General features: G+C 39.4%; 1 protein-coding gene across 1 annotated transcript; it reads right to left on the bottom strand.

Moving 5' to 3' along the window:
• Positions 1–8,388: 8,388 nt before the first annotated feature.
• Positions 8,389–20,392, bottom strand: ZFAND5 (zinc finger, AN1-type domain 5). The gene is made up of 5 exons (XM_009578858.1): positions 20,237–20,392; positions 19,709–19,820; positions 19,180–19,277; positions 10,276–10,401; positions 8,389–10,052 (listed from the first exon to the last, which is right to left on the bottom strand). The coding sequence occupies exons 1-5, from the start codon at positions 20,385–20,387 to the stop codon at positions 9,904–9,906; spliced, it is 636 nt and encodes a 211-aa protein (XP_009577153.1). The 5' UTR covers positions 20,388–20,392; the 3' UTR covers positions 8,389–9,903.
• Positions 20,393–21,038: the final 646 nt, after the last annotated feature.

Raw genomic sequence — 21,038 nt, 5'->3', positions numbered from 1 at the left:
CTAGGGCTCCCACAGCCCTGCCGGCCAGCCGGGACTGCTGTAGGGCCACGGGCAGCCCGAACTGGGCTGTTGAGAGGGATGGCAGCTGGGACTCTCGCTCGCATGGGGGTGGCAGTGTCAGGGCTCAACCCATAGCCGGGAGACCCTGCCGGGCTGTCCTGGCCACCCTTCCTCTCCAGCAGATTTTGTGAAGTGCCGGGACCTACCCAGCAATCGCTTTCGGATGAGTCAGCGGGGAGCCGAGGCACAAGGGAAGACTGTGGTTAGCCACAGGTTATTTTAAGCTGAATCAGACTCCTGAGCTGGTTGTGCTACTACCTTCGTGGGCTCAGAACGGCTCTGTCCTTGAAGTAGGAAACAAAAAAGCTATGCACTATGCTTGTGGCTGTAACCCTGCATACACGAAAGGTTTTAAAAAAGCAAAAGCGTGCATCTGGTCTCTGAAAAACACAAGGCTTCTCTTCTCCACACACAGCACTCAGACAACTCAGGTGTGAGAGCGAGGGGCAGAGATTTTCAGATCCAGCTCTCATCTCAAACAGAGCTGTGCACCAACGAGGTGTGTTTGAACAACAGACTTTTAAAAAAACACAATGACCAGGTTTGGGAAAACACAGGGATTTCATGCAATTGCTTTGCCTGTACTCCACCTAACTAAATTGTATTTGGTTAAAAAAATAAACAGCAGTCAGCAACTTAACTCTTGCTAGTAAAACATGCCCTAAAAAAAGGCATAGTTAGCAGAAAAAAAGTGGAAGTTACCCTGACTGCTTAGGACTTACAGTCAATAGTGACATTCTTGTGTCAGCTTTTTTAAAAATAACCCTCTATTTGTAGCCCAAAACAGCATACTACTTATACTCAGAAGCAGGCTGTGCATGTATTAACTTTCTTTCTCCGGTACTAATAAACTCTGCAAAGATTTGTTCTTGGCATAACCTTTTACTGCGGTTAGTTAAAAAATAACACCCCCCGCAGCAGCTTTTCAAATTATTTGAACTGCATTAAGAAAATCACAGACAGGTTTGCTTCAGACTATTGAAGTGCTACCAGGAGGACAGGAGGATGAAATGTAAGAGGAAAGCAAAGGCTAGCCAAAGCTGCTGCAGGAGGTAGGGTGTTATAGAGTAAGGGTGTTTCTGAGGTCTGGGAGCAGCAGTGTAACAGAGTAAGGGTATTCTTGCCTTTTGCTGCTTTTATTGTTTGGCGTGGGTGTGACACAGTTGTTTCCTGAGCTGAAGTGCCAGCAATTGGAGATTTTTAATAGCCTGATCGAGGACAAAGTGTGGTGGTGGATGGATTTTAGCCTCCACAGAAGCACACTGGAGTACGTAGATATTTTGGGGCAGTGTTTGCTCTAAGATAAAAATAGGAACGGTTACCTCTAGGCTTCATCTGTTTTTGCCCGCTAGCACAACGCGATGGAGGTACGACTGGTGTAGTGCCGGCTCAGGCCCCAACCAAAGGGCTGCTGCACCTCCCCTGGCCCTCCCTGCCCTCGGGGAGGGGGAGAAGCTGTTGCCACGCCAGAGCTTGCGGGAAGCAGGGATGCGGCAGAGGCACCCCTGAAGAAGTGAAGAGAGCTGGGTCTGGAACCTGGCGCTGTCACTGCTGCTTTACGCAGCCAGGGGCAGATTAGGACACAGATGATGTGCTCCTCTCGCAGAAAGATGGGTTTGGTCTGCACTTGGGCATCCCCAGGTGTTATGCCTCTGCTCCTGGCAGCGTAACTTACCCATCCTCTCTGTGATCTGTGGTATTGCTCTTTAAAATGTGGCTTTTTAACTTGGATCACTTGGACAAAAACAAATCAGGGAGCTATAGCATATGTTGGGTGGAGGGGATGAAAAACTAGGGCCGTAGGAGAGTCAAGCAGCTGGTGGCAGTAGCCTGGTAATATGGCTCAGCTGGAGCCAGGACCGCAGGGCTGTGTCCTCACTGACCCCTTCCACGCTACGTCCTCGCCTCTGTGCATTGGGGACAACTCTTACCCACCATCATGAAGGGCTCTGGGAGACAAAGAGGAAGAGGGCTGTAAAAGTCCTAATGTTATTACTCACCAACATAATCTTTGGTCTCCAGCAGCTATTTGCAGATGAGTGTTAAATGCCTCTATTTACTGAAGGCTGGTCGACACTAAGGAATGACTCTCTGTTGACCCGTGATTCACCCTTACCAGATGACAAACCGTTAAACACAACAACCTCTGCTTACGTGAAACGCTGAGTAAATTAACTTGTACCTCGAGGCCATTTCCCAACATAATACGATTTCCAAACTCTGGCTTAGAAAATCTTGCTGAGGAGCCAGTGAACTATTCCCACTGTTGGTCCTTTATTTATTGCCAGGTGCCTACATCTAAGAGACTAAATTACTAATATTGGCAAAAATATCACCTTAAATCAAATGTAAACCCATTTCTGCAACCTGCAGGTTAATGGCTCGGACTCAGCTAGCAAACCTTGAAGCCATGATGGCAAATGCCAACCCTTGCGTCACTGCTACATGGTTGAAGTTACCAGCCAATTTGTCTCGGCACCAAGACTGAAACTGCAACTCCTCAGCAGCTGTGCAAATCCATGTGTGGTGGTCTCACCTCTCCTGCCCGTCCCTGCCTCCTGCTTGCATGAAATCCAGTACTCGGTGAACTCTCCATGAGCTGTTGTGGTGACTGAACTGGCAGCAAAACATCCAAGTATTTGGTCCTACAAGATCAGTCAGAAGGTGAGCTTCTAGATAGAATCCGTATGGATATTATCCATCAGATGAGTCCAGTATAGCAATCAAAGGAACCAGCTCAGTCTCACTCTGAGGACTGTAACCAGACTGAAAGGGATCAAGATTTTTCCAGGGTCATAAACCTACTTTCCCCTTATAAATCCCATGCTGCTTAAAATACAACTAAGGAAAATCTACTTTAGCCTAATCCTGTTTAAACCTAGTCTGACCTGATCTCCCAGAAGCATTATCAAAGTCAAATGGTCCTGTGCATAAAACGTTTCACAGGCTCCCTTAGGAACTCAGGGCTTATTCATCATGTGCTCAACTTCTCGCTGACCTACTAAAGTAAACTTCAATCAAATCTACAGTAAAAATGCTGTCTGCTCAAGGAAAATCCTCAACAGCAAATGAGGCAGGTTGGGTGGGTTTTAAACAAGATAAATATAAGTATACACTATGGTAAGGAGTAGATAAACAGGAATGAGGAACAGTGAATTAAATTGCTTTTCTTTTCCTCAGATCTGTGCTACAATTTTGGTGACATAACAAGTGAAGATTCACAGTGGGGCTTCATCCTGTCTTGCTATACTGCAAAATCACCAATCAGGCAAAAATATTAGAGAAGGGCACTGTAGGTCTCCGAAGATGAAAGGTCTGAGCTGTAGGGAGCATTTCTCCACCTACATGTTTGGCATGCAGTAGCTTGGCAAACACCTTGTGCTTCTAACACCTCTCTCACAAAACAGTATACCAACAAGCTGATAAGCATCATCACCTAAATGCTTTCAGAAACCAAAATACATCAACTACACGTAAAGACCACTGTCAATGAAATCTGAAAATAAAATCAACCATTAAAAAGGAGTCCAAATACAGATCTCTAAATATGCCCAGCTAACATTTAATGACACCTTTCAGACACTGGATAAAGAGATACCTGAGATATCTATGGTTGCAGTGGGAAAATGAAGCTGAAAGAAGAGAAAAGTTCCGCTGTGAGCAGGGCCCCATACTGAATCGTGGCTTCAGTTTATCCTTTAGGTCATGTTGCCTCTGTTTATACTGATTTCTTTATTCTACCGTCAGAAGGAGCTATAGGAAGAAACACATGAACCAGGAAGAGCAGGTTAAAAGCGACTTACCATCAACAGCGCTCACAGTCCTATCAAAACAACCTTAAAACCCTATAACAAAACCCCCAAAGAAAGCATTTTAAAACTGTTGATTTTTCCCTAACAGCAAACCACGCCATAGTGAGGCTGGGTGGCTGTGGGTATGGAGGAGGGGAAAACCAATTCAGATGCAGCCGCGTTCTAAAGTAGCTTAGCAAGTGAAGCAGTGGGCAGCTAAGGTGTCTTGAGTCCAGTTAGGTAAGTACATTTGGCTATCACGCAGTCAGTGACTCTAACTCTTTCCTTGGATTTAAACATTTTTCATAAGCAATGCAGCCTTAGTGGTTCGTTTAACAAACACGACCCTGATCTATTCTTAGGGAAGGTCGTCTTACGCTGATATTTGGGCGGTCTTATACAGAGATGGTCACTTTATAACTACAGTATATGACATTGCAAACGTCAGGCTTGTGTTCAGTTGAATCCTTTGAGATTCGGAATGTTAACTGGAAGAAAAATGAAAAAGACGAAGGCACTTCATATTTTCATACATACATACTTCATACACACAACCCCCTATACATATTTAAAAAAAAAATACATGCACAACAATTAAAAAAGCAAACAGAACAAAGTAAGAACTTACTCCACAGTCACAGTGACGTAATTGAGAAATGTTGTCACCCGTGTACGGGTTAGAACTACCATCATGCTGCAATGGTAGTCATTTATCAGGAGAGGCATCCTGATGGGCACTCGGAAGGATGAGGGGGGCTCTGGAAATGTCTTTGCTTGGCACGGGCCATGGGTAGCCTCCCTGTGAAATGCCTGCAGAGAGGGAGGCACTTCACGCTACAACCCTCTGAGGCGCCCATACAGTCAGTTAAGTGCAAGACTTAACCTGCCTTGGGTCAGGACTAATTACACAATATAGTCTACCCTGCATGCTTGTACTCGGGTGCAAGAGTAGATATAATTATCCTATTTATTTTTCATTTTCTCTCCACAATAAATAACCCTCAGTTTGTGATAATGAGGCTTATTGCTACTTGGGAATAAATGCTGTGAGCTGGTTGTAGATACAGGGAGAAAAAAGCTAGGACTACAAGGAGGTTTGGTAAAGATACAGATATCTTACTTGCGGGGCTTGAGCCAAAGTAACATTCACATGAGAAACCAACTTCCAACATTGCTACAATACTGGCCACGAGCTTACAAGGGAGAAACACACACTGAAATGAAATTGGCATTAAAAAAACCAATCTGTCATCCACATCCTACCATCTAGTAAAAAAGGCAAGAGTGAGATACAGCTTCTTCAGGAAGCTGTGACTCTAGTTAAATTTCAATAATCAACACTTTTTTCTAAAATGGTGCAGATTTGTATCTACACAAATAAGCAGTCAAGCCACAGTGTTTTGGATTGCCATTGTAGGTGTTGATTTTCCATTTATTTCAGTACTGTCATCTTCAACAGTTTTACACCCTATTTTCATTCCATTTAAATCACAGGCTGCTGATACTCTGTTATTTTGCATCCCACACGCCAAGACTTGCTTCTTCCACTGAATTAAATTTTTTATCTGAGTCAGAAATCTGGTCCTTGGTTCTGTTTCATTGTGCTGATGTGCCCTTTCAAGCAGAAACAGTCTCTGTATTTTCTTCAGTCTAGCAAAAAAAACCCCAACCCAACCCTGTTTCTTCTTTGGCCATCACTAAATTACTACTACAATGGGCAATTTAAAGGCTGAAGCACATTCTGCTGAAGTGTTTACAGTAGATTAAGGGGTAACTCAGGGCTGTGAAATGGCATTTAAAATTCTCTTCTGTTAGGTATTGACCTCACTGTGGTAACAACTAATCCTCACTGCACGCACAGAGAGAACTTTGCTCTGGGACTTCTAGCATTTCCACAGGTAGTCACTCTCATTATTTTTCCAGCTCAGGTTTTCTAACTGTTCCCCTCAGTTAACTGTTTGGGTTTATCATTTATTAATTCCAATGGCATCCAGGTACTTTCAGGTGTACTGCCAGAGCCCTTTGTGTCTCCTGAATCAGAGCAGTCCTTCAAATTTCCTGGGTGTTTAATTACGGAAAAGATCAAGGGAGTCAGTAATAGGTCATTAGGGAGAAAATGCATTTTCATTGTTTGGCTGGCTAGAAACTAATAAAACAAACAAAAATCACACATCTACACAGAAAGCAAAGTTCCTTTTCTTACTGAATCATTGCTACTTAACACACCTGGATATCTGAAACAAACCAATTTCCTTATTTGCTGTGCATTTCCTCCTTCATCAGGTGATATCGTAGAGCTGCTTAGGAACGTTGAGAAACTGACATGTGTTTTGACTTACTATAGACACCAGACGCAAGTCAAATCCTTATTAAGTATCCTTTGAGTGACTGAGACTAAGAGACATGACAAATACAAGCAAGTGTCCAAGACATGCCTTTACACTTGTGAATAACGACCTTCCAAAACACGTGGCAGAGTAGCTGATTATCAGAAGCACGTTTTCAAAGTGCTAAATACCAGGAAGATAGTCAGGGCTTCTCGACCCCATGGTATCCTTATGTACCACAACCAATCAAGTCATCTGGCAGCTCATCAGCCTTACAGCAACAGGTTGGAAACACCATACGAAGCTCATCATTACACTCCAAATTTCAGGTTTAACAGTAACAGCTGCCAGTAAGTTTGCAGAGAATCCTGTGGAACATAGTAGTGCACAGCCCTAACACTAGCTAGGCAAGTATTTCACAGATCGAAGATTACCAAACAGTTTTTAGTCACCTAGCTGCTTTCATTTACTCATTTGTTTGTATGTTCCTTTTTGTTCCCTAAGAAGTCCCCATCATCTGGTAAACTTGTTCAGGACAGAGGAAGACTCTTCCCAGAACAGTGTGTTTATGTGTAATTTAAGAACATCCCAGTCTAACAGCCAAACGTTAAATGAGGATCAGTGTCATGTGAAGCGATCATGTTTCTTTCTTGGAAGACAAGTATACTATTCGTAGCTCTTTGTCACTTTAAACTGAAAGAGCAAATGACAGCAGCTTTATGAATGGCTTGTGTTTAGACATTATAGAAGATGGACTCTTCTCAAAGCATTTTAATACCACTGTATTAAAACTGACTGTGACTGACAGTGCTGTAGAGTCAGCCATTTATTTTAGGAATATGTAATCGTCTCCAAGTTGGATGGTGGGCAGTGGGATCTGAAAGTCTCTGCACCTACATTCTTACTCTTTGCCAAGTAAGATGTACCACAATGTTTGCACCTAAGTTTAAATACTCCCACACACACACACACTTTGTCAATACCCGCTTTTTTTAAACAACCTTCCCCTCCTTTGAGTGTTCATTCAGTGAGCCTCAACAGAATTAGGGCTCCTGAATGATTATAGATAATATATAAATTATTAAAAGAACAAAGCTCAGGGGAGCTTGCAGACTTACTTTTGAGTACAGGCTTATACCCCACTTGTGGGCAATTTACATATGATACAGTTCATGATTTTACAGGTCAATGAGGGATTCTTCATTCCGTACTTTCCTCTACAGTTCTACTGAGATCAATTATTTCAACAAGTCTTCCCAAGTACAGCCTTTGTTCAGCTGAAAAAGCAGACAGTGAGATTGAGACCATCATAATCATTAACTACCAGTATCAGTACTATTACCTGTCCTAAAATCCTCTAACCACAACAGTATCAAAACCAGACACATTCTCTTCAAATACAGGGTGTTCTCAGGTTCAAAAGAAAAAAAAAGAAAAAAAAATCATTTTATGCTGCAGTGGAATAGCTGATTTTGCTTTAATACAAAAGGTAGAAAAATGGTAATTTTGGTGCTTTAAAGCAGTTCCACGATTAAGTCATACAATTCATCCTGGAAAATGAAGTCCCAGAGCATGCCTGTGTTCCCTTATTGGAGGCATATGCAGTGGCTGTAGTAGTAACTTATCACGTGAGTATCAGCTGACTGGTGGGATGTACATTATCCATTTCTGATATAAGCAATTTTTATGCATTATCCAGCAGTGAAGATGTCTTTCTCCAAGGCAACATGTGCTGTGTGCTCTGTCCTTCTCCTTCTCACTGGGAAGGATAAATCTGGCATATTTAACATCTGTATTTGGATGCTGACCCTGACAATAACTCTGCCAAGGTCTGCTGGTGAAGATGTGGACAGAACGGCGTAGTCAGTGTACTGGCTCTATTATAACAGATCCACTGGAAGTAAGTTTTGTAGGCAAAAGAAAAAACCTTTGAAGTTCATTGCTAACGCTTTCCTTTGCTCCCTTTAAGTGCATTGTTGTTTGCTGGCATTTTTGTCGGGCCATCAAGTAGTTATCTGTATTCCAGCTGCTCATGCAAGTTATCTTAAAAGAAGCTGGTGTATCTAAATAGGAAATAAGGACATAGGCAGGCTTAAGCATAAAGACGACATCTCTAAGAACCTAGTACTAACTTTGCACCTCAACCTCTAAAAGGTCACCTTCTGATTACAGCAAAAACTAAAACCAATGAACTATCACAAAAGGAAGTATTTCCTTCTGTACATGATTTTATTATTTACATAATACAATATAGCATAGATGCTGGGTAGCATGATTATGTGCAATACATAAATATGAACTATCTGTACATGTTTGCATATCTAGTAACTCAGAAGAACAAAGTTAGAAGCAAAAACCTGATGCTTTTAATAGTGAAGTAGAAACTAAGACTGAAGACTGCAATAAAAATCAGAAGTTCAGGAGTTGCGCCTGGTATACATAAGTAACTATTTACAGATGAGAACAGGCATTACCACAACACTAGTCTAAACTGTACTTGTTTATATAAAAAACACAAGTTTCATACATCACAAAAAACCCTTCCATTATAACACAGAAGTGATATTACCAGACAAGCATCAGTGAAGTATACTGTCTTTTCTAGAGTTGTTATTGTACAATGCTGTAGATAATGCAGCCCATGCAACACACCCAAGAACACTACAGTCCTACACCCAAGTACAATTAAAAATGATAAAGCAGCCCTCCAAGAGTGGTTCCAGCTACCACTTAAGTCTACAGCAGCCATGTTGGGTATGGTTTTTCCATGCAGAATGGTGCAACTGTTACATTTAAAACTAGAAAAAATTAACTTCTAATATTCTTTTGAACTCAGAACACACAGAACCTAAGTATTATATAAATAATAAACTGCTCTAATACTTCAGCAACTTACTCATCAGACACATGTTGCTTGATAGAGCTGCTGTGGTATGTCTAAAAACATATGTAACTTTTTTTTTGTAAACCAATCTTACAATCTTGTGCTACGCAACATTTTTAGCTATGCAAGGAAAAGCAGACAACTCTGTTGCAGGCCAGTTCATTAAGTTCCTAGCAGGACATTTCCTTTGGGAACCTATCTTCATGATTCTAAAGTTAATGTAATCTTTTTCAAAACGGTTTTCATCTCATACTTATCTGATTTTTTTTTCCATTTTTCTCAGTGCTATTGATAAGTGGCTTTCTTAAATATGGCACCAACACTCATCTTACTGGGATGGTAGACCCTTCTACATAGCTTACATTCTGCTGGAAAACAATGGAGTGTAGAAACTAAAATTAGAGTGAGATTTTAAACGATAAAGTAGACTGCCAACCTTTTTGATGTATCCTTCTCCAAAATAGGCACATAACACTAGCCAAAAATTATATATGTCAAACACATCTCAAAAGGCAGATCTGCTGCAAACATGCAGACAGCATACATCTGTTTGGCACATGTGAACTAGAGAGTCTGTCCTCTATGCATGTGTATTCCTGTGCAGGTTTCTGATCATCCAATTATATTCTAGGGAGGGCATATATATTTTCAAGGGCTGTATCTATCCAATTCTGCCTGTAACAAACACCCAAACATTCTGAAATATCATTAAGACAGACAAGACTAAAAGTAAAACTTTGGAGAACAAAGGAAAATGGCCATGCACCTGCTCTTTTGTGTTTTCCTAGGATATATTAAAAACAAAACAAAAGTCAGTCAGTCTTTTCACAAGCAGGTTGATTTATATTCTCTGGATTTTTTCAGCCACCACAACTGGATTCTCTTTCCTGATTTTTGCTGCAGCTTCTGCTTTGTAATCATACGGGCAGTTATGCTTGTCAGAATAACGGTGAAGTCCACAAAATAAGTTTCCACACCGGCAGTCAAATCCTGCACATAGAAAGAGAAGAAACATCACTAGGAAGCTTCATATTTAATTACGTTGTAAATTAAGGGCTTAGTCACTACAAAGGAGGTATGTTTGTCTACTCTGACACACAGAGTAAGAAAAATGAACTAAGTTGTCTGGATTCTGAACAAGCAAATAAGTTTAATCTAGCAAGAGGCAACTAATCATACAGATCTGTTCAAAATTGACAAAGTGTTTTCATACCTGTAAGGCCAACCTTCTTTCTGCACATGAAACATCTGTTCTTCTTTGGTTTGGGCAGTTCAGGAGCTCTCTCTTCACTCTGCGAAGTACTAGGCTGAGAAACTGATGGGCTTGGTTGAGTAACAACTGTTAAAGCAAGCAAAGGAAATAAAGGTTAAGTTTCCTTTTCTTGTCTTCACTAGCTATTCAGTAGCATGCATGTATTTCTTAAGGATTAATTCCCCCTACTAAGATTCCCCCTACAAAGATCCTGATGTTTTTTGTCTAAAGTACTACATAGACTAGTCTATGGAACTGTAAATCAGGAATAGGGATTTTTAGGTACTGTATTCTTTCCTTTTGGCTCTACACAAGACAATCAGATTTTCCCCACAGTTCCACCAGCTAGAAAATACAGGCACTTATTCGTTACACCTATACAGGTGTACATAGGTGTTATGGGCTTGGAAAGCAGTCCAGAAGTTCCATGTACACACTTAAAAAATCATATGATCAAGTAACATTTAATCTAAAACAATAACAATACTGTCACAGCTAAAGTTACTGAACAGAGGGGATACCTGTAGAGAATATAACTAATAGGAGCATATTTTAGAAGCAAATGAAATTCAGTAATGTGTTACTATCATAGTTACAGGGTTACTCTGCCACTACACTTGTGAAGTCAGATGTCTAAAACAGTTCACCAAAATAGCAGCTTGTCACCTATTCTGTGACAGATTCAGAAGAACACAGCTACAAAACACACACAGTTCAAAAAAGCCCTCACATTTTCGACACTTTCAGTAATTTAAAGAACTAAGTGCAGAATTACATTAACTGTATTTTTGTACTGTGTTCAGCTTTAGTGTTCAAGCAGGTATAGTCAAAATGAGTCATTTTTCAATTGCCTCTGTCATGAACACCTTCAGACAAACCTGAGTCACCTTTTACTTAAGGTCTCTGAAGGATAAAAATTTGTCCTTTTGTGAACTTTTGTGGATCTGTTTATTTTGTTTAAAAAAGTATTTTTTCAATCAAACAGACTTTTTTAATATCCTCTTTATATCCAAACTGAAACAGAGGAAAGCTGAGAGAGTTGTGTTTGTACATAACCTTAACACCTGCTCTTGGTACAGCTTTCCTGAACACTCCCAGCTATATGATGGTATCTATTGTTCTAACATAGAACAAACTACAAAACGCATTGCAGAATAAATGGACTGTATAAGCTTTGAGGACTTATTTGTAATCAACTTTATGCACACAAATAGGATTTTTTAGTTCTTTTGGATCAGTAAGTGTTGTATCCTGTGAAAAGGGGATTTTTTCCAGACGTGAAAAAGCAGTTATGTTGACTGTTTTTCCATCTTTACTCTTCATACTTGTTTTTTAAAATTGCATTTGCATTACCATGTTCATAGGTATTCTAAAAAAACCAGCTCACTATTACCACTAATACCTAGGAAGCCTCACAATTCATTGTACAACAAGACAAAAGACTTCATAATCTAAACAAGACTTAAAAGTGACAAGCTCTCAGAGGTAACAAGGACCCTTCAGTGTCATCATCAAAAAAATTTAATGCAGTAGAACAATGGTTGCTAATTTTTTCTTAAACTTTACTTACACATTATAGCATCAGTCCTAATGAACAACTAAGGCCATTTACTACCTTTATTTGTTGTCACCTTGCATAGATTTTTCTAAAAAATTTGAGACTTTCAGTGTCAGTGCTATTTTGCCAACTCTGAGGGATAAGACAATTATTACAGTACTAGCACTACAGTCACTACTGCTGTTGGTAATTTTTGGAGTAATTTCTGCTGCTGCTTTTGTTTTTTTGAGAAAATAATTTCTTTGTCTTGATAATTAACACTTTCTAGATGAACAGATATGGTCTTCTGAACTTGTCTTTAAATCCCAGGGAAAGCAGTGTTTGGTATCAGTTAATCTATTTGAGAGCCTGTGACCAAAAACTAGATTAAAAAACAGTAATATCACAAGCAGTGTAAACCTGTTGCATACTATGCACCTTGGCTAACAGCCATTAGCTAAGGCCTTAAAAAAAATGACGAAACACCTCCCAAAAAGCATAGTTAAACTCCTTTTAGATTTGTTGTATTGCTAATTTGTTTAAAAATGAAATGCTAATCGTAAGCCATGGCAGATGAAAAACAGGAACCAGAAATGCTCACACACTTTGCAATTTGGTGTTTAGCTAGCCAGGGGGGAGCTTCATCTGCATGAGAACCAACTTATAAATACGAGCCCTGGGAGCATGCATGCTGTTTCGATCAGATGCAAAAGAAAATGTAGAAGAAGGGGCAAATCAACAGGGACCTAAATAATTAAAGTCACTCACAACATGCACTACGAGAAAATCAAAACAAAAAGAGGAGCAACCTTTATCACTGCCTAACATGCCAACAAGGAAGCGTAAGTGGAAACAGCAGCTTCCCAGGAATCACCAAGGCAAAGAGATAGCCTAGCAGATCACTACCACAAAACAATGACACTAAGAACAAATCCATCTAAGGGAAAATGCTACCAACTACTACAGTTATACTTCCTCCTTTGCATGAAGAAACTGTGACAACTGGCAGCCCAGGAACTGGAAAGTGATGAAAGTGATCCAAGAAGGCAAGAAGGCATATTTCCTGAAAGGGCTGCTGAACAGGATCCTTCCCCACAACTAAAACATATTCCAAGAAAGAAAAGCAGTACACAACATGCAGTAATGGGCACTAAAAGATCCCAAGACAAGATGGGACATAGCCCCCTATCCAAATTAAATATATATCCAAATTAAAGCCTTCAATTTATTACTCTCCACAAATAATGGATTATCCTATTCTTTTACGTCAGCAGAGTTAAGCCTGATAATGAGTTTTTATCACGTTAAACCTTCATAAATGTGCTTCTGAGTAATGGCTAGGACAGAGGCAAAGCTGCCTACCCTGCCCCTTACTTAAAGCTCAGAACAAAAATCTTTTTTCATCAACCTGTGGCTCAGATAAAAAAATACTGTAAATTGCAGATGTTCTGCCATGATATCAGGAGCCAATTCATCAGATACCATCCTGACAACTGCTTGTCACAAAAGGCTTCCTTTAGCACAGAAGCCAAATCCATCCTGGCAAGTACAATTCCAGTCCTCAATATATTAAATTCATTTTATGCCAGAAATCACACAGAGTTAATAATCAGGCAAAGTGCTCTAAACGATTCCTGTATGATCACCATGGAATGAGTAACTGAACAAATGCTGAAAGTTGGAAAACAGTGGTTACTGGTAGCTGTAGACCTGCTTCCTCAGTAACAGTGTTCAGGTGAAGCAAACCCCTCACCACTAAAACAGGTTTTACCACTTTAACACAGTTCCTGTTAGCATATGCCCTGCTCCAATCACCTTGGTCATTTCCCTTTCCAACCTTTGGCTCAAGAGGTTACCCAATCAGGTTTACTTCACTTGAATTTTACCATACCAGTTTTCCTATTACAAGGCTGAAAAAATTTAGGAGCAACAGATTTTCAGAACTGGGCAGGCCTTTAGTAACTATTATTTTGGTCTTAAATTATTATCTGTAGGCACTGTAAGATGCATTACCATCATGCACAAGGAAGACTATCACCAATCTGCTAGGGTAATAAAGACTAACATAATCCTAGTATTGAAGAGGTGCCTGAAAAAAAACCCCACAAATACAGGCATTGCATCATGAATTTGGGAAAATTTTCTTCACGTGTAGTCAAAAAGAAGATGCATCTTTACAAAAGGCATGTGGGAACAGCAAGGCCACTGATGAAGGAAGTTAGCTGCGTGCCACAGCATAAGAGATACTCAACCTATATGCAGTCCTACAAACTCGAGAACAAAGCTCTCAGACCCCAAAGTATTAAGCCACAGTGACTATGTGGGACTGCCACTCAAAATTAAAAACCACTCTAAGAACAGGATTTTGAAAATTGACAGTAGTTTTCCTTATATAAACCAGTATGGCTGCTGCAAAAGAGCACGCCTACTGCAGGTATTTTCCCACTGAGAATTCACACTGGAAAGGAATGAATCCAATATTTCAGTTGAACCAAACCTGATGAAAATAAAGCAGTATTACTTTTTAACCTCCACATATCAAAACCGACCAGAAAGAGCTACTAAAGTAACACCAGCAAGTTTTTAGAAGCTTCTTTGAATAAACAAAAATTAACCAAAGTAAGATCCCAACAGCTTAAACTGCAAGACTTCCGCGGTACTACTAAGTGTAACCATACCAGTGGAGCATGAAAGCACTAAAAAAAAAATATTGATTTAAGATTTCTGACTTGATGAAGCTAACCCCCAACTCCCACCATGGAAGAACTGGAAAAATTAAAACAAGAGAGAAAAAAGGTAAAGTCAAAAGTCATCAGAAAGACATTAGACTGCACTTCTGCAGTACCGGAGCAGAAAGCTGTACTAAATATTGTGCAATCCTTATATTGCATATTAACACAATGGACTTCTATATAAAGTTTTATTCTGAAAAGAGGGACAGTACTTATTATGCTTTATCAAGCACAAATTAAGCTTCCTGAGCTTAAATATTTTATTCTTCAGGAACTATAATGGCTATGCCAACCTAGGTGCCCATGATGAAAGGCTGCAGAATAGACTTCCATCATGTTTAATTTCATGCCAAAGAAAGGAAATAGAAGTGTTCTGCAGCATGCAACTCATCTCCCACAAGCCCAACTCTAACAGGCGTATTGAGTATCTTCACTATTACATTAATACAATGTAAAGATACCCCAGTTTCAGTATCACACAGAAATATGGTTTAATTTGGTCACCATGAAGACTTGATGGCTGTGATATACCGCTGCTGAAATAAAACAGTAATAGCATCCTATCACCAATAAGCGTAGGACCAACAGTTGGGCCACCAGTCTTTTTCCAAGGTGGACAGCTTCAGGGCTTAGAAGAGACTAAGTTCCACTTCAGAATTGTTTCAGTCAGGGGCATCTACTGAAGCTACAGCAGACATGGGAAACATGAAGACGAGCTAATTATTTTCAACACAAGACAGAGTTGTTACGTCAGACAATTTTACCAACAGCCACAAAGGAACTCTCTACAGATTGCAACATGGTTAAAATACTATACCCGTGTGTGAAAACAAATCAGAACAAGGCACTCATTACAAGAAGATCTAAGGAATAGCATGTTACCATCTTGAGCCTACTGTATCTCATAAGCTAGCCGTACTCAGCATCTTACTCACAGTATTACCTGCAACGCACTGTACACATCACAGATAGAACCAGTGTGCTTTATCTACAATGTAAGTGAGGGTAACCCATAACAGGGTCTCAGCCTGCATGCAAGACAGCTGTAAAGTAACTCTGCTCATATTGGCTTGGTAGAAAGCCAAGAGACAAGTGAGCCAGCCACCATTGCCTGCTGTCTTCTGAAGCTGATTAATTCAGGAATAGAAAGGGTAAGCTACAACATGGATGGAATTATACAGTGAGTTAGCAGTATTTGGGTATTTCTTTAAACATGTAATTTACACAAGACCATAATCAGTTCAATTTCTGGTTCACTTTAAAAGCAGTGCTACTCTGCAGCTATGGCTTCACAAAATGATAGCTAATCATACTACTCCCTAAAATAGAGCTATTACTGGGTTTAAAAAAAAAAACAACAAAAAAATACCAACAAAAAAAGAACCCCAAGCCTCTGATACACATGCTGATACTAATCACATCTGGAAACACTGACAGACCTGACTGGGAGGCTCATCATTCAGCAAGGTATGACCTACAAAAACGCAAGAAAATCCTAAAAAATACACTGTGACTTGAAAAAATATGATTGTTTAAACATACTTGTTTTCAGAAGTTTATTTTTAGTGGTTACTATGTAACTCAATTTATTTCCATTTGAATAACTGCTAAAAACCGCCCATGTTTCTTAAGGAAGGGCTCCCCTAAGCCTCACGAACTTGGTAGATATATTGCTCTGATAGCGTAACACAAGGAAAGGAAACGAGCTTGCTAGGTTTTGCATTTAATTCCTGCAACTCAGGACGGCAAAAAAAGCAACTATGAAACATATTTCTAGAATGCTCTGGGTATAGTCTGACTTTGGTCAAGACTGTATTAGAATTCAATCCTTAATAAGAAGTGTAAAAGCTTATCAAAATCCTCTAAGAAGTAAATAATGCCCACTTATGAATTTGAGTTTGGACGTAAAGGCCTTTAGATTTCTCTGACTTATGAGCAGTTCAGACACACAACTGCACTGAACACATGCCACTGTTCAATTATAAGATTGCAACAAACAAGTAAGTTGAACCACAAAATTACAAGTTACAAGAAAACATAGCACATTAGACATGTGAATTACAACCAACTAGGTCAGTTACATCCATCATGCCTTTATTCCTCCAAATGTTAAGATACAATTAATTGTCTTAGCACCGGATTTGTTCTGAATGAGAAGCCAGGTTGCATCCTCAACCTGTGTAAAGGAAAACACAAATGAACAAAAACAAAAATCAAGAAAAATAAGCCTGTTAAGCTTCATTGTTCCACTGTTCTTAACTTCACCACCTTCTCAAGTCAGTTGCTTCAATTCCAACAGCAAACAAGTATAATTTTATGCTACAGACTGCCAAAAAAAAAAAATCAGTTCACCAGATGTAATTCTATTTTTAACTTTCTGGCTTGTAAAGGAAATATCCAAAATTTCATTTGCTAATAAAAGTCTGGCAGAAGAGAATGTGACTCAGACATTATAAGGAGAGCATTGAAGGCTACATTGTTTGTTCATGATCTGTTGCTATCTGATAGAGGGTTATGAAATTCAGTTGCTAGGGTCAGACTGTGCTTACAACTAGACTGTGTTTTTCATTAGCAACTCCATGACTGTGGCATTACCTTAAAGAATTACACCTCATAGAAAGTATCAGCTTTGTTGTTATGAGGCAATGTGAATTATTTACCATTGTTTCAGTTCCTCCTTGAGAGGAGAGACCAACAGATATTGGATGCTGCTGGACAAAGGAAGAGAAGAAAAATGCAACTAGTCCAGACACAACAGGGATTATTATAAAAAGTCTAGGCCAGCTTCTCTTGCCTGCAAGACAGATCAATGTACCACTGAATACAGCCAACACTTTGTGTATTTTAGATGTCCAACAAACCCTAAATGTAGTATATAAGAACACTATCCTATGCTGTTTACAATCTGTGTCAAACCACAGCACTTAAAAGGCAACCTGGGCGTTACAGCAGCTGAGGCTTTCACCAATTTACAGGTATGTACTTCGGAAAGCAGTTTTGTTATACAAGACTTTTCCAGACACATTTAAGTTCTCTGGTAGTTTTTCCAGTGATCTCTACGCAAGCTTGTGACAGCTTTTGCTTGTTTCAACCTGCGAGATTATTTACAACAATACGTAAGTATCTTGAGCTGCTTTTGGATTTTTTCCCCTATTCTAATCAATAGAATGCTGTGTGACACTACCCATCATGCAGCTGACCCACAGTACCTGAAAAACAGGTAATATGTCAATAGTAACTGAAGATTGTCCTTTACAACCGGCAAAATGACAGATTCGTACTGGCAGTTCTAGTAAAATCACCTATTACTTCACCACTGCTACCATTTTATGTATTCCTCTTTTCCTGCTTGCTACTTTTCAGGTAGGAATTCATAGCAAGGCAAGATGGGTTTATAAATATTGTAGCGAAGTCTAAATTACTTCTCAGTTACATACAGAAAGCCTCTTCAGGTGACATCAGTTACAGGAAGTTTATACTTGCAAAAATCTCCTCTCAGTCCATGCATAATGAAAAACCCAGTCTATTGTAGAACTGTACTTTAGTTCACGTCACAGAATCTTGACTTAGCATGACATTGCAAATGGTAAAATCCTCTGTACAAATACTGAGCAATTAAATATCAGGTGTCAGAGCAGTCTTTGCTGACAATGATATATCTAGATAAAAACTACATTTATACAGTGCTGAGTAGCATCTTCTGCAATTTTCATCTCACTGACTTCAAGACTGAAAAAATTAATTTTATCTTCAGCTTGAGTGAACAGGCTTCCTACTAAACATCAGTTTTTAGTGTTTTAAGACTGTTTCAGAACTGTTAAATAAAAAAGTGTGGATATGTTTAAGTAGGGAACAAGTATGTTAAGATATCCATTTGAACAAACTGATATGAATTCAATCACTCACTAATTGTAGGTAAGAAAGCTGCCCCTCCCTGCTTCCCTCCAAGAAACAGTTTACACTTCAAAGTTTAACTACTATAGCTACAACCTTCCAGTACAAGAATAAAACTTTTAAATTGACAATTCACACCCAGCAATTAAGGCTGCAAGTATCCTACATCCGCAGATCAATGCTTTGGTTGTATCTACTGATTACTCAATTAGTTCAAGAAGCCTAAACAGCTTTTGTTAGTATTTTTAAACTAGGTATTTCCTTCCCTGCCAGCCTCATTCCTCTGTAGAATGGAATCTCCATTCTCCAAATGCAACAAGCCATTTTGACTGCCATGAGTCAGCACAAATTGTACTGCTAGATAATACACAGAAACCTCAATATTTTGACTTCAAAACTGAACACCTTGCCCAAATGCAATGTTAGAATGCCTTACTTTTAAAAGCAGAGGTTTGGGAGCCAAAACCACCCTCGCAGGTGTCAATTTTTTTTTACTAACATTGAACTTTCATCTTAAAACTCTATTGGGGCACTAGTCCTTTTTCTTGATTCTGATGAGAGTACTCAAAAAGCATCCTTAACAACCATCTTAACAGTTCCTCAAGACCATCACCACAACAGGAGATGCCTACTTAGAAAGTAAACAAACGGTCAGATTCCATTAAGTCACCAGTTGTACTCAGTGTTACTCTGCAGACATACCTGGCTCAGTCTCTGTTTTCGGTGTTACTTTTTCCTCTCTTGAAATGCTCATTTCTGTCATTTGCTGCGTTACAGGCAAAGCGGCAACAGGCACATTTCTGTTTAAGTACAGTGAAACACACAGTTTACATTAGTTTTGCATTCATAATAAAAGCTTAAACTGTCCAGACCTATTAATAAACCACCTGTTCGATTACTACTGATATACCTTCCTGACCTCTGCTTCTACCATCTTCAAAATACACTTTTTACTCTATTTTAGTTTCCTTAGAAGAAAACAGGCAAACCAGGCAAACCTGTAGCAAATGTTTCTCCAGACAAATCAAAAACATCCTTTTAAATGTAGCAGCCCAACACCAAATATTTTAAGCAGTTCTCATTTACACAGATTCATAAAGAACCATCAGGTAAACTGTCCCTTTTTCCTCTGCAAAAACTCATTGCAATGGGGCACGATTGCTGCAAGGCTTCAACTTGCTGCACGGTCACAGAAGCTTATTCAAATCTCAAAGAAATACCTTTGTTTTACCTTGATTTTTCAGATGTGCTGCCAGCAGCACCTTCACAGTTGTTTAAGCTAGTGTCTGCTCTCTGTACAGACGCAGAGTCTGAGGTAGGACTGTTTGAACCACTGGCTGTTCCTACGTAACAAGAATTTGACAAGTTAGTTATGAACATATTGTACAATTTGTTAGTCAAATAGTCTTGTATACAGCTATGAACTGTCTGCATACTAACTTCACTGCTACTGCATATTACTTTTTACTTAAAGACAGGCTATACTGTTAACAACCGAAATACAGATTGTGTAAGAATATGCTAACAGAGGAGGCCAAGCAGGAAAGCAAGTTACGGCTGAATGCCAAGCGGACCAGAACACACTACACATATATATTTTCATCTTTACTGTGATTTAAAGTGGTATTCTCTTTGATATTCATTGTTTTAGTACACAGCTTTCAGAAGTTCTCCTGAAAAATGTTTTGGGATTCCTCGTCATCTTCTATGTTTTATTTCAAAAGTAGTAAAAAAAAAAAAAGAAACCACACACCCTTACCCATTGGGCTGATTCTACCACTATTCTGCTGTCGCTGAAGATGCTCTTTGTAGCAAACAGAACACATCCCATTTGTCCTAGGATTTCCATAAAATCCACATCCTGTACTACACAGCATGGGCCCTGGGGTCTGGTTTGTCTCCTGAGTCATCTCGATGCTGTAAATAAAACCAAGAACTGCATTAGGAACTGGCATGTCACCAAAATCCATTACAGGGTTATAGAATTAAAGTACGTCTGCTGACCCTGCCCCCCAAAAGTGATATCAGCATTCTTAAAGAGGGTTATACGGATGTTAATATACCATTCAATACTGCAATTGTACGGCTAAGTAACATCATTACGAACCTTAAGGAGAAGAAAATAATAATACTGAGAAATAATGTCCTTGTTGGGTACTGAGCTGCATGTGCAGGTTATGACCAAATTCAATTTGACAGCCAAAAAAGCCCTTTATTACCAACCTCTGAGCACTAACAGGGATACGCAGAATAAGCAAGACCAAGTTCCTATCTGCTAAACAGTTCTGGCAAATAACATAGCTTATTTTTCCCCCACTCCAGCAGAAGAGCCACACTTCTTCAGTAATGTTGATCTTGCATCATTTTGTTGCTAATTCTACTATTAGCAGTTCCTACTCTAACAATACATTTGTCAAACAGAACAATAAAAACCCCTGAAGTATTGGCAACAGCCACTTAAAGTCTGTATTCCTAGCTTTAGAAGAAGTTTCCAAAACAAGGCTGTGAACACTGTTTAAATTGTGTATGAAACCTGATACTGAGTACTAACTGGCAACAAC

The sequence above is a fragment of the Fulmarus glacialis genome, unplaced genomic scaffold (genome assembly GCF_000690835.1).
Source record: "Fulmarus glacialis isolate BGI_N327 unplaced genomic scaffold, ASM69083v1 scaffold19755, whole genome shotgun sequence".
NCBI lineage: Eukaryota > Metazoa > Chordata > Aves > Procellariiformes > Procellariidae > Fulmarus > Fulmarus glacialis.
This window is presented reverse-complemented; position numbering and strand designations above follow the sequence as displayed.

Coding starts and splice junctions, on each gene's coding strand:
- ZFAND5 (XM_009578858.1), bottom strand. CDS start 20,387: ATGACTCAGGAGACAAACCAGACCCCAGGGCCCATGCTGTGTAGTACA. Junction 10,402..19,179: donor GAAAACAGAGACTGAGCCAG/GTATGTCTGCAG, acceptor TTGCTTTAACAG/TTGTTACTCAACCAAGCCCA. Junction 10,053..10,275: donor AAAGAAGGTTGGCCTTACAG/GTATGAAAACAC, acceptor TTCTATGTGCAG/GATTTGACTGCCGGTGTGGA.